We start from the raw sequence: 13,446 nt of genomic DNA, 5'->3' as shown, positions 1-13,446 counted from the left end.
TCGGCGAATCACAAAAAGCGAAAGATAATCGCGAGCGAGCAATGTAGTTGAACATTTCATGAAAATGTTCGCAATTATGCTGATCTGGATCTAGGTTCAGTGCAAGATTGTGCTTCTTCACAAACTGACGAGGAGCGAGAGCCATTTCTGCAAAACCAATCACAATATCGAAACAAATATAAATAATCACGATAAATGGATTGCAGAATTTGAAAAACCCTAATCAAGAATTTTGCAAAGTAAAATTGAACGAAAATAAACAATAAATTCGTTAAGTATATACAGAAACGAAGATAGAATCTAAATTGGTAAGCAATAACTAAACGAAAATAGATCTTAAGTTCGTAAGAACTATTAAGTTAGTAAGGCCCAGCCCATTTCCCCGGCAGCGGCGCCAAAATTTGATCAATGTCGTTGAACCGATCAAAATAAGAACTAATTACCAATAACTAGTACGGGTAAGTAGAGTATGGTATCCACAGGGAATCAAGGGAAAGTGTTAAACAAATTACAAGATTTAATTAAACTAGTCATAAACTTAAAATTGATTGATTGATTGATTTAGTTAAAACTGAAAATGATTATTAACTTAACACAATAATTCAATTAAACAAGATAGACCATTCTCATGCTCCCAATTATATTTTCAAATATGTAATCTAACTTATACTCATTGGAAATCACATAGACATGATTCGTTATAACGTTTGGATTGAATGAATTCAAAAACTAGATTAGTTGGTTATGATGATTCTCGATAATGGAAACCGGGGAATTGACACAACTAGACTTCTAATTCATTGAAGTAAAACTACAAGTTCATGAGAGATTCTTTCAATAATCCATGATAAACAATAATTTGAAATCAAAAGATAGATGAATTTCATTCAAAGTCATAAACAAGTAATCATTCAAACAATCCAAACAACATTAGATGTAAAAGACTAATGAGAATTAAACATCTAATCCAATATGAGTATGAGAAAGATTGAACATAAATGGCTTACATAATTGTTCACATGAGAATGATGAAAAGAAAACCTAGCCTATCATCTTCATCATTGAATCTTCAATTTGAATTGTCATCTTCATGAATTGGTGATTTGATGATGATTTTGGGGTCTTCTCTATGTTAGGAACTGATATTATGAGTGAAAAAAAATGAATGGTAACTTCCCAAGTCGTCAATTGAATGGTATATAACTGAAAGTTAATTAAAACCATAAAAATCGGGTTTCTGATCTGCAACTGGCGTAACCTACTACCCCCCTGGGCGTAAGTTACGCCCCTTGGATTTTCAACTGGCGTAACCTACTGCCAAGTCTGGCATAAGTTACGCCCTTTGTAATTTCAGAATTCCAGATTTTTGCTTCTTGGTTCCTTAACTCGTTTCTTGATTCAATTAGCTCCATTTCATCACCTAGTGCCTGAAACACTTAACAAACATAAAGGTACCCCTAATCGTCTATTAAGCTTCATAAAACAACTTGATTTTACATCTTAAAATCATGCATTCTAGGCGTTTATCACATAAAACTTTCAGTCCTCGGTATTTCTAAGCAAAAATATGAACTACTCGACATTCATTGAAGATCAAAGGTTATTCAGTTTAACGGTTGATGGTGATTAAAGTATTATAATGTTCGAGTTTGAAGATCATCATGTTATTATTGGAGTATTATTAGAAGTTGATCTTTTTGATATAGCGGTTTGAACTGGTTGAAATGTTGGTGCAATGAAGCTGGTTACTTGTTGTTGAGTATTTGAAGATTGAATCTTATCTATATTCCAAGACATAGAGATGATATCAGGTGACTGAGAGGAGCAGTCACAAAGATAAAGATCTTTATGTATGGCAGCGTATACCACTGAAGAGGATATCTGATTAGAAAGGCTTCGGGTGATTGGTAGAGTTGTGAAGATACAAGACAGAGTCAGACATTGATAGTTGAGACAAGATTCATGTTACTACAGTTTGTGATTCAAGCTACAGAGTTTCTTATTTTTGTGAGAGCTGATTGATTTGATGTTGATTGTTGGAAATTTAACTCCGCCATTACATGCCAATTAAGCAAGATGAGCAGAGTCTCCGGCAATAAATCCTAGGGTGGAAGATTGCTGATGTTTAATTTGGAGGTGCTACTACTGAGGGGGAGAACTACAGCGAGAAGTGTTGGGTTGGTGACATCAGCACGAACTTAGATGTTATCTTCGTAAGAACTAAGTCTGCATGAAACGAAGTTTAAGTTCGTGAGAACAACTAACTTCGTAAGTGCAATCTAACTTCGTAAGAACAAAGTTACTTTGCAACCAAATGCTGAGTTCGTAAGTGTAAGTTCGTGAGGTGAAAAAGATTAAGTTCATGAGGTGTTTTTGGCTATTTTGGGTTAAGTTCGTAAGGTGAAGACCTCATCTGTACGAAGTTAAGACTTAAGTTCGTAAGAACAACTAACTGCGTAAGTTAAATTCGTTTCCTATCTTCGTGAGATGAACTTAGAACGAATTGAAAGTTAAATTCGTTTCCTATCTTCGTGAGATGAACTTAGAACGAATTGAAAGTTAAATTCGTTTCCTATCTTCGTGAGATGAACTTAGAACGAATTGAAAGTTTAATTTGTTTCCTATCTTCGTGAGATGAACTTAGAACGAATTTAAAGTTAAATTCGTTTCCTATCTTCGTTTTGCAAGATTCAAAACGAATTTAGCAGATCTGGTCGAAATTCTTCATCAAAAACCTAATTTTCAGATCTCGTTTGAGGAAATATCATCCTCCAAAGCTCTGATACCACTTGTGAAAACGTGTTTCAGCATGTTCTCGGATCGATTAACACGAGATCTAAACAATCATAGATGTGCGGAATCCGTCTATGATCGTCTTTAGGGTTAATTAATGATTATCATGATAAACACACACGAAGATAATAAGAACAGGAGATAAACACGAAAATACTATCATTAATCATATGATTACAAGATGAATCCGTATGAAAAACATCTACAATGATTACGGATTACAATCATTGAGACGAATCGTGATAGTTTGGGCGGTATCTCGAGGTATAGATCTCTACCTCCAGAACCTAGTGAATGACTCTATGTTGCAACTAAATCATCAACCTAAATTCGTGACCTAAGACTTATATTTATAGGCTGTACAAACAGACTGGGCTGTCAAATTCGTACAAACGGGCTGGGCCTTACTAACTTAATAGTTCTTACGAACTTAATCTTCGTAAGGCATATATGTACGAAGTTAATAGTTCTTACGAACTTAAACTTCGTAAGCATAATTGTACGAATTTCTCAGCCTTTTAGAATTATTGCATCGGACAACAAATTGTGCACTTTATGTGCTCTAAAGGTTAGGTCCAGATTTACTGGACTCTCTCCAGACGTAACTACTAGAGCCCTCTGAAGATTTGTCCAGAAATTATGTGAATACCAGTGAACAACTTACTTGTATAGAAATCTGGATTCCACCAGATTTGTTCACTGGACTTCACTCCACTCAAGATCTTTCCACTGAAGAACATTCTCACTGAAGTCGAAGACTGAAGTCTGAAGAAAGAAGTCTGACAAATAGCGGAGCTCACTGGAAGACTTACCAGATCTCCTGACTGGAGCCCTTTGTCAGTGTTCTAGACCTTACAAGTCTGAACACTGATTACGAGGAATTGACTTTATGCCTTTAACCGGACAATCCATTTGTCTTTTGTTAAAAGCCTTACACGCATGTAAAGATGGTTGGTTAGTTAGAAGACAAGTCACTGTCATGTGACTTTATTTTTGTACTTTAATCAATGCTTTTACGGAATTAATGTAATTTCATTAAATGCATGTAACCATATTTGTACGGCAAAAAGAATATTATATTTATTCTTTTTGCCTATAAATACCAAGTCACTTCCTCTTCCAAATTACATACTTATGCAATTTGGTGCCTTTGCTCAAATACTCTCGATCTAAACAGTCATACTTCACAACTTTAAGTATTTCGATCAAAGAGTTTATTTAGCAAAGATTAGATCACTTGTATTTTATAGGTTGTTTAGATACTTACTTTGTAATATCTTGTTCCGCAACAACCTTGTATTTTATTTAACATCAATAAATAAAATACACTTGAAAATTACATCGTGTCTCACCATTTACTTATTTGTTTATCTTTATATTGCTTAAGTACGTATTACGTTTTATATATTCTTGCATTTATATTAATCGTAATACTTGTCCAATCTAGTGCTTACTTGACATTTAATACTAGTCATCTCTAGTGATTACTTGACTTGTTATTCTACACTTATGGGTTAAACCATTGAGTGAGGGACTTTACATGTTTATCTATGGAAGGGGTATTAATGTTATTTAGTTGATTTGTATAAATACCCCTCCCATAAGTCATTTATGACTAACCTTGAACTAAGCCTTTTATCATAATCCCATACATCCTTCTCTCTAACTTACTTTCTCTCTCTAACTTCATCTTCCATGTCCCATCACCTTCACACTCAAACACACACATAACCCTATATCCACCATTAAACCCTCAATTAAGCTCATTTCCATTCGTATCAAGAATTCTGGACAAGAGTTTGTGCGACGCACAGAAATGGTGTGCGGCGCACATCGGGCTATTTTATTTTTGGAAGTTGGTTTTGTGCGGCGCACAAATTGAGTCGGCAGAAACCCTTTTGAGTTTGCACTATAAATACAAGACCAAAACCCTCCCTTTCGATCTACTTTCACTTCCAGTTGATTTTAAGGTTCTTTGAGGCATTATTCAGCAGCTTTTTCGTCCACCAAGATCTATGGGTTGCTCAAGAGTTTCAAGGCATTCAAACATCAATTTCTTTAGCTTTTCATTGTCTTTCACGCTTTAGTACAAGATGTTTACTCTTTATTTTGCTATTTGTGACTTATTTATGATTATGTCTAACTAAATAACTTTATCATCCACTGAGATGAAGTGCCACAATGAATAATGGTTGCATAATCTTTTGAATTCAAGTTGATTGTTAAACATTTTGTTGAGATCTTAATGTTTTGAGTTCTTGTGCTCTTATCTGTTAATTTGTTGATAGTGTATGAATGATTTAGAGGTATCTAAGTTTAGGAGTACATTGTTCTAGTCGATTGGGTACAATTGTTAGGTGTTAACTTGTGGTAACAAGATAATAAACGACAATAGATAACACAATTCAAAGTGTTAACGGGTTGGTAAAATCGATAGAAAAGATTGTTTACAATAACAATACCAATTGGTCAGTGAGTAGGTCTTGATAAAGAATGTGGTCACCAGATCTTAGGGATTGAAAGATTGGTTAATGGGTCGGATAGGGTAATAAGCTAGCAGTGCTACTAGTGAGTTCTTTGTTCTACCTCGTTATAAAATCAACATAATTGAATTGGTTTTAATTTAAATGCAACCTAAATAAGTTGTGTCATGGAGTCGAAATGAACGATCTTTTAATCTTTATTGATATAAGACAATTCTCTCTATAATTGAATTCTACAGAATTGCTAACTCTTTTTAATTAACTAACTTTTCAAAACAAAATATAATATGACGGGAGTATTTAAAATCCAACCCTTTTTCTAAACTACTTAAAACTCGCTTGCTCTTATTAGTCTCCGTGGAACGATCCTGGACCTACCTTTGAACTATATTGCATACAGACGGGTCCACTGCCCGATTGTGTGTAGTAATCGGTACGAAGTATTTCTAGATTTTAATTTAACTAGATTTTTACACATCAAGATCCAACAAAGCAATCGGCCACTTCCGCTCTCCCTCTTGAATTAAATCTGAAACCGTAGATTGTGTAGTGTAGCCAGCTTGTACAACCTCTCTATTGGAGATGAAGCTTACAATTGGACAAACATCTGTCCATTTATCAAACCAAACAGATGTACTTCTTCCATCACCAATCCTAGACCAGATATGGGGTCTAACTTGATCCCTAAGTAATAGGAGTTTACGCCATCCCCAACTACAGTTATGAGGAATTCGAACATCCTAAAAATTTCGATTCCTTAATCTATACGTGAGAATCCGTTTAACCCATAGCGACTTCCTGTTATTCAGAATGCTCCAAACATGATTTACCATCAAGGCCTTGTTAATATCAGCAATTCTTGTTATGCCCAATCCACCCTCAGCTTGTGGTAGACATAACTTCTTCCATGATACTTTAGCTTTGCCTCTGATTAACTCACCTTGGCACCAAAGGAAGCCCCTCATTTTTGCTTCAAGATCATCAATGATACGTTGTGGTAGAATAAACACAGAGTCCTATTAAATGTGTAAAGATGATAGAACATATCTGATGAGTTGAACTCGTCTGGCAAAAGAAAAATATTTATTTATCCAGTCACTGATTCGTTTCTCCATACGCTCCACCAAAATTTTACAATCTGAATATAGTAGTCAATTTTGTTTTGTATTTTATAATCCAAGAGTTCAAGTTTAATTCCAAGTCTATTAAGGAAATTGAATCTATATCCTACTCAGCGTCAAATTAGTTTTTTCCCCTCTACGGACATGTCCTCCAAAACACCCCTAATACCAAGATTAGCCAATGACACACCATATCATTTCATAATTAACGATTTATGTGTTTTAAAATAAGAACACGGTGAAAACACTTAAAAATTACATTTTGATGCATTAAAAGTCCATAAAACTAACATAGTGTATAACTAATTATCATTATCTAAGCGTTTAACAACACATTGGTCTGTCAAATCGAGAAATTTATGTTTTTTATTTTGTGCATCCATCTTTGATGCATATTCATCAAAATAATGCATCCAACAAATAACGTGATTTTTTCGATTTTGACGGATCTTTGTGTTGTTAAACACTTCAATAATGATAATTAGTTCTGCACTATGTTAGTTTATCGACTTTTAATGCATCAAGATGATGTTTTTAAGTGTTCTCACCATTCTTTATTTAAAAGTATTCTTATCGGTTACCATATATATATATATATAGCCAAAGACGGATGGACCAAAGATGCATCTGGCCCAATGGTGTTGCAATGGAAGACGGATGGACCAAAGATGCATCTGGCCCAATGGTGTTGCAATGGAAGACGGATGGACCATAGACAGACCAAAGATACATCTGGCCCAATGGTGTTGCAATGGAAGACGGATGGACAAAAGATGCACTTGGCCCAAAATCTAATTAAGTATATATATATATATATATATATATAGAATAGAAATATTGAATAGAAGGGAACAAAACAAAACTAGTTATTAACCCCGCACGTTGCCACGGGTACGTTTTTTTATATAATTTAGTTTTGGAAAATTTATGTCAAATATTGGAACTCAAACTTGAAAAATGACAACTTATCATCTAGCAATAACATTAAAAATATTATAAAGGTATAATAAGTCGTATAAAAAACAAACAATAACTATATTAATGCTTTAATTGTTTCATGAATATAAAACCTAAGCATGATAAAAATTATTATATACTAAAAACATTATATATGTGTATAAAAACGGAAGAAAATAATCAAAAACCAAATCTTTAAAAGTAAAACTATAATTGTGTGCAAATTGCATGTGCGCGGGACAACCACTAATTTATTAGCCAATGGGAAATGGACAGATAAAGCTTCTAGGAAGATTCCTTTTACAAGAGGGCCCACAAACCGTTAGAAATAACATGGGCACTCATTCCTTTGTTGTCATCTTCTTTGGACAACTGTCATCCTTCCTTTATTGGACCCCACAAGCACAGTCAGAACACTTTATTAAGGTAACTGAAAAATCTAAAATCTGGACTTCCACTGGAGACGTATATCTGGAGCATCAATTTGGAGACTGGAACTGGTCACTGGAGAGCTTTAGTGGATTGGAGCACTTCAGTGGAGACTTCCTCTGATGGATTTCTGAGGGTGGTATCTGGAGCTTCTTGCCACTGGAGAAGTGTTACAACTGGAGACTGAGCTTGTTCAGTGAACACTTGTCTGAAATGGGCTATCGCTGGCAGAATTAACATGGCTTGATCAGATGGCATCAAGGCCTCAGAATTCTGCACCAACTTAGAAACGGACTTCAGCTCAAAATTTAACTTCATTTCAGAATCTTCTTTTTCCTCAAAAATTTTGGTCACTTCAGTTGTTTTGCTCAGCTCACTGACAAGGGCCAGTTCAGCGAGTCTGAACATTTCTGCATCATTCTCCCCTTCTGAAAAAGGACTTGTCCTCAAGTCCTCGAGGTACTCATCTTCCAGATAAGGCATCAGATCTCCAACATTAAATGTGCTTGAAATTGCCATATCTCCAGGTAACTCAACCTTATAAGCATTTTCACCATATCTCTCCAGAATTTTGAATGGTCCTTCAGCTCTGGGCATTAACTTGTTCTTTCTTCTGGATGGAAACCTTTCTTTTCTCAAATGCACTCAAACTAAATCACCTAGAGCAAAACTGGACTGCTTTCTATGCTTGTTTGCTCTTGCCTTGTATTCAGCATTAGTCTTTTCAATTTTGGCATTCACTTACTGGTGAATTTTCTTGATTTCTTTGGCTTTGGCCTCAGCTTCAATACTTGCTTTTGGTTCAATCGAAAATGGAATTAAATCAATGGGAGTCAGTGGATTCACACCATAACAGATTTCAAATGGGGATTTATTGGTAGAATAGTTAGGAGCTCTATTGAAGGCAAACTCAGCATGAGGTAACTTCAGATCCCAATCTTTCAACGTCTTCTTCACCAGTGTTTTCAACAAAATACCAATTGTTCTATTTGTAACTTCAGTTTGCCCATTAGTTTGAGGGTGATGAGATGTACTGAACATTAACCTGGTACCCATCAATCTCCATAATGTCTTCCTGAAATAACTTAAAAATTTCACATCTCTATCTGACATAATTGTCTTTGGAATCCCATGCAAGCGAACAATTTCCTTGAAAAATAAATTTGCCACTGCTGAAGCATCATTTGTAGTATGGCAAGGAGTAAAATGAGCCATTTTCGAAAAACGGTCAACAACTACCATTATTGAATCTTTTCCCCTTTGAGTCCTGGGCAGTGCAACAATAAAATCCATGCTAAGATCTTCCCATGGTTGATTTGGAACTGTGGCCTTCGCCTGGTGACAAGTTGGACAGCGACTGATAATATTCTGAACATCCTTCAGTAAGCTTGGCCAATAGAAGTGTTGAGTGAGGATCTCTCCAGTCTTGTTAATGCCAAAATGGCCAGCCAAACCTCCTCCATGTGCTTCCCTTATCAATAGATCACGAATAGAACCCCTTGGAATACATAATTTACCATTTTTGAATAAGAAACCATCTTGAACAATAAATGGTCCTTTCTGGTGAGCTTCATTGTTGAAAGAAAATCCAAGAACTCTTGCTTCCAGAATGGATAACAATGAGTATCGTCTGGAGAGTGCATCAGCAATAACATTAGCCACTCTAGCCTTATGTTTTGAAACAAATGAATAAGATTGCAAAAATTCCACCCATTTTGCATGTCTGGCATTAAGCTTGTGTTGACCATTAATGAACTTCAGTGTTTCGTGGTCAGAAAATAAAACAAAATGGGCTGAGCTGAGCTTTTCCTTCAGTGATTCAAATGCTAACTGGGCTAAGCTTTGCCAATCAAATACACCTTTCTTCAGACAGTCAGTGATTGGAGCCACTATTGTAGAGAAATTCTTGATAAACCTTCTATTAAAAGATGCTAGTCCATGAAAACTTCTTACTTCAGTGAGTGTAGTAGGAACTGTCCATGATTTGATGGCTTCCACCTTTGAAGGATCCATGGAGATAACTTCTTTCAACACCACATAACCAAGAAAGATTACACTTTCTACCATAAAATCACAGTTCTCCAGTTTACCATGCAATTGGTGTTTTCTCAGTAAATCAAACATACTTCTCAGATGATGAACATGTTCAGCTTCAGATTTTGAATATACCAGAATATCATCAAAGTAAACAACAACAAACTGACCAATAAGTGCTCTGAGAACTTCATTCATCAGTCTCATGAAAGTACTGGGAGCATTTGATAAACCAAAAGACATTACTAACCATTCATAAAGGCCGACTCATCAAGCATATCATCCAATCTGGGAATGGGATATCTATACTTAATAGTTATATTATTTATGGCTCTACTATCAACACACATTCTCATCGAACCATCGTTTTTTGGGACCAGGAGAGCTGGAACTGAGCAAGGACTCATACTGGCTCTCACATAACCTTTGGCAACCAACTCATCTACTTGTCTTTGCAATTCTTTTGCTTCAGTTGGTGAACATCTGTAAGTAGCTTTGTTTGGAAGAACTGACCCTGGAACCAGGTCAATCTGGTGTTCAATACCTCTTACTGGTGGCAAACCTTCAAGTAGGTCTTCTAGGAAAACATCAGTGAATTCCTTCAGTAAAGATTTCAGGAGACTGGGGGACTCCAGTGAGCTCCTTTTCTCCAGTACGCTCTAGCACCAGTAACATCATAACTGGAGAGGCTTTAGTTAACTCTTCTTTAACTTTAGTTTGAGACATAAATAAAGACTTGCTGGGTTGATTCCCATTAATCTTCAATAACTCATTGAGTTTTAGAGAGGTCAAAGTGACCTTCTTCCCACTTACAAATAATGAATAAGAATTTGCACGACCATTATGAAATACATAATTATCAAATAATCAAGGTCTACCTAGTAAAATATGACAAGCATCCATAGGGAAAACATCACAGACAATTTTATCTTCATAAACAGATCCAATGGAGAAAGGAATAGTAACTTGTCGATTTACTTTTACCTCAGATCCTTCACTTAGCCATTGCAACTTGTATGGACGAGGATGCTTTACAGTTGGCAACTCCAGTTTCTCTACCATATAAGTAGAAGCAGCATTAGCACAACTCCCACCATCGATGATCAGATCACACACCTTGCCTTTAACAGTACATCTGGAATGGAAAATATTCTCTCTCTGGGCGACATCAGTTATAACTTCATTCACATGCATCACTCTTCTCACGACCAACATTTCTCCAATATCTGCACCCACATATGTTTCTTCATTTTCATCATCATTATACACTGGTTCACCTTCTTCAGTGTCAACATCTGGTAAGCTTTCAATCTCCTTAACGGTGAGTGCTCTCTGGTTAAGGCACTGTGCCTAGAAGTGACCAAATCCATGACACTTAAAGCATTTTCTTCCAACTGGCTCTTTTGATCCTCCAGTTTCTTTCTCTTTGCCTCTGAAGGACTGTTGACCAGTTGTACTGGGCTTCAGAACTGGTTGATTGGAACTGGACGAAACCTTAGTGAAAGGTTTGTACTGGATTTTCTTCTTCAGTTGCTTCTCAATCTGGAGAGCCAATTTGCAAGCTCCTTCGTGCGTCCAGATGGGCTGCAACTCTATCTTTTCTGAAATGGTAGCATTCAACCCACCAATGAATTTGGCGATAGTATGCTCTTCAGTTTCTTTCACACCAGTTCGAGTCTTCAATTGCTGGAATTCTCTAATACATTCCACAACCTCTTTTGTACCTTGCTTCAGATTATTCATCAGAAGATACTGATCTTCCTTGTACAACTGAGGAACAAATCTCTTCTGCATAACTTCTTTCAGCTTGGACCAGGTCTTGATTATGCTTTTTCCTTTATAATTTCTTTCATCTTTCATATGATCATACCAGGATGAAGCATACTTTTTCAACCTAATAATGGCAACCTTAAAACTTTTCTTATCATCATACTCTTTTATCTCCATTATTCTATCCATCACCTGAACCCATTCAAAATAATCTTCAGGATTTGAAGAACCAATAAAATCTGGTGGATCTATTTTAATATCTTTAGTATCATCCTTATGTCTCCTATGCCTTCTTCTACACTGATTAGACCCATCATCAGAATCACTAGAGGATCTATGAATACTATCACAACTATCACTAGGATCTGGAGATTCATCATCCCTTTCACCTACAACATGTTCCCTATTGAACCTTAAACCACCATCTTCTAACGAATTAACAACCCTACCAAGTGTTTCTTGTAGATCTTCAATCTGCCTATCTCTCCTAGCATTATGAGCTTCTTCTAATGTCATATTTCTTCTATAAGCCATTAATACTTAACAATCAAACTCAACAATAACAGATTTAAACAATAGACAACCAAACAACAAAACCCACGGACAAAAAGATTAAGAAACCTTTTTTCTAACCTGTCTCTGATACCATATCTGATGCGTAAAACACGCAATAACTCAAACATAGCGGAAATTAAACAAAATGAAATTAGATATTTTTGGTATTTTCTGGATTTTATGAAATAAACAACAAAACAAGACGATAATTAAAATGATAGATAGAAGAATCCACCACCAAGATTCGTAAAGGCCAAGCCACCGGAACCAAGGATAAAGGAAACACTCCAACCCACCACTATGTTTGATAAAGGTCTACCCACCACAAACACAGATAAAGGAATCGAAGATTTTGGATCTCACCACTATAATTGACAAAGGACGAACCACCACAATTATAGATAAAGGGATCACTTCAAACCACCAAGATCAAAGATGTATAAAGGTAAATGAAGATTTTTAAGAAATAGAGGTTGCTCTATTAATTTCATTCAACTCAACATAATCTACCTTTACAAAGAGGAATACAACCCCTATTTATAGCCACATAAACTATTTCCTAGGAGTTATTGAAATATAAAAATAATCTAAAAGTTGTCATGTGCAAAGGACAACCACTAATTTATTAGCCAATGGGAAATGGACAGATAAAGCTTCTAGGATGATTCCTTTTACAAGAGGGCCCACAAACCGTTAGAAATAACATGGGCACTCATTCCTTTGTTGTCATCTTCTTTGGACAGCTGTCATCCTTCCTTTATTAGACCCCACAAGCACAGTCAGAACACTTTGTTAAGGTAACTGAAAAATCTAAAATCTGGACTTCCACTGGAGACGTATATCTGGATATCCATCTGGAGACTTGAACTGGTCATTGAGAGCTTTAGTGGATTGGAGCACTTCAGTGGAGACTTCCTCTGATGGATTTCTGAGGGTGGTATTTGGACCTTCTTGCCACTAGAGAAGTATTACAACTGGAGACTGAGCTTGTTCAGTGAACACTTGTCTGAAATGGGCTATCGCTGGCAGAATTAACATGACTTGCTCAGATGGCATCAAGGCCTCAGAATTCTGCACCAACTCAGAAGTGGACTACAGCTCAGAATTTAACTTCATTTCAGAATCTTCTTTTTCCTCGGAAATTTTGGTCACTTCAGTTGTTTTGCTCTGCTCACTGACAAGGGCCAGTTCAGCGAGTCTAGACATTTCTGCATCAACAAACAAAGAAAAACGTCAAACGCACCAGGTTACACAAACAAAACAAAACAGAAAAATTAAGACTAAAAGTCGAAAATTAACCTAAG

At 36.0% G+C, this 13,446-nt stretch overlaps 1 protein-coding gene across 1 annotated transcript; it reads right to left on the bottom strand.

Moving 5' to 3' along the window:
* Nucleotides 1-8,524: 8,524 nt before the first annotated feature.
* On the bottom strand, nt 8,525-12,121 carry LOC122583275. Its single transcript, XM_043755696.1, has 4 exons — nt 11,312-12,121; nt 10,802-11,167; nt 10,166-10,476; nt 8,525-10,031 (listed from the first exon to the last, which is right to left on the bottom strand). Exons 1-4 carry the CDS (start codon nt 12,119-12,121, stop codon nt 8,525-8,527), a joined length of 2,994 nt encoding a protein of 997 aa, XP_043611631.1.
* Between the last annotated feature and the right edge of the window lie 1,325 nt (nt 12,122-13,446).

This window comes from Erigeron canadensis, chromosome 9, assembly GCF_010389155.1.
Source record: "Erigeron canadensis isolate Cc75 chromosome 9, C_canadensis_v1, whole genome shotgun sequence".
Taxonomy (NCBI): Eukaryota; Viridiplantae; Streptophyta; class Magnoliopsida; order Asterales; family Asteraceae; genus Erigeron; species Erigeron canadensis.
Note: the sequence above shows the minus strand (reverse complement) of the source record. Positions and strands in the feature narration are given on the sequence as shown.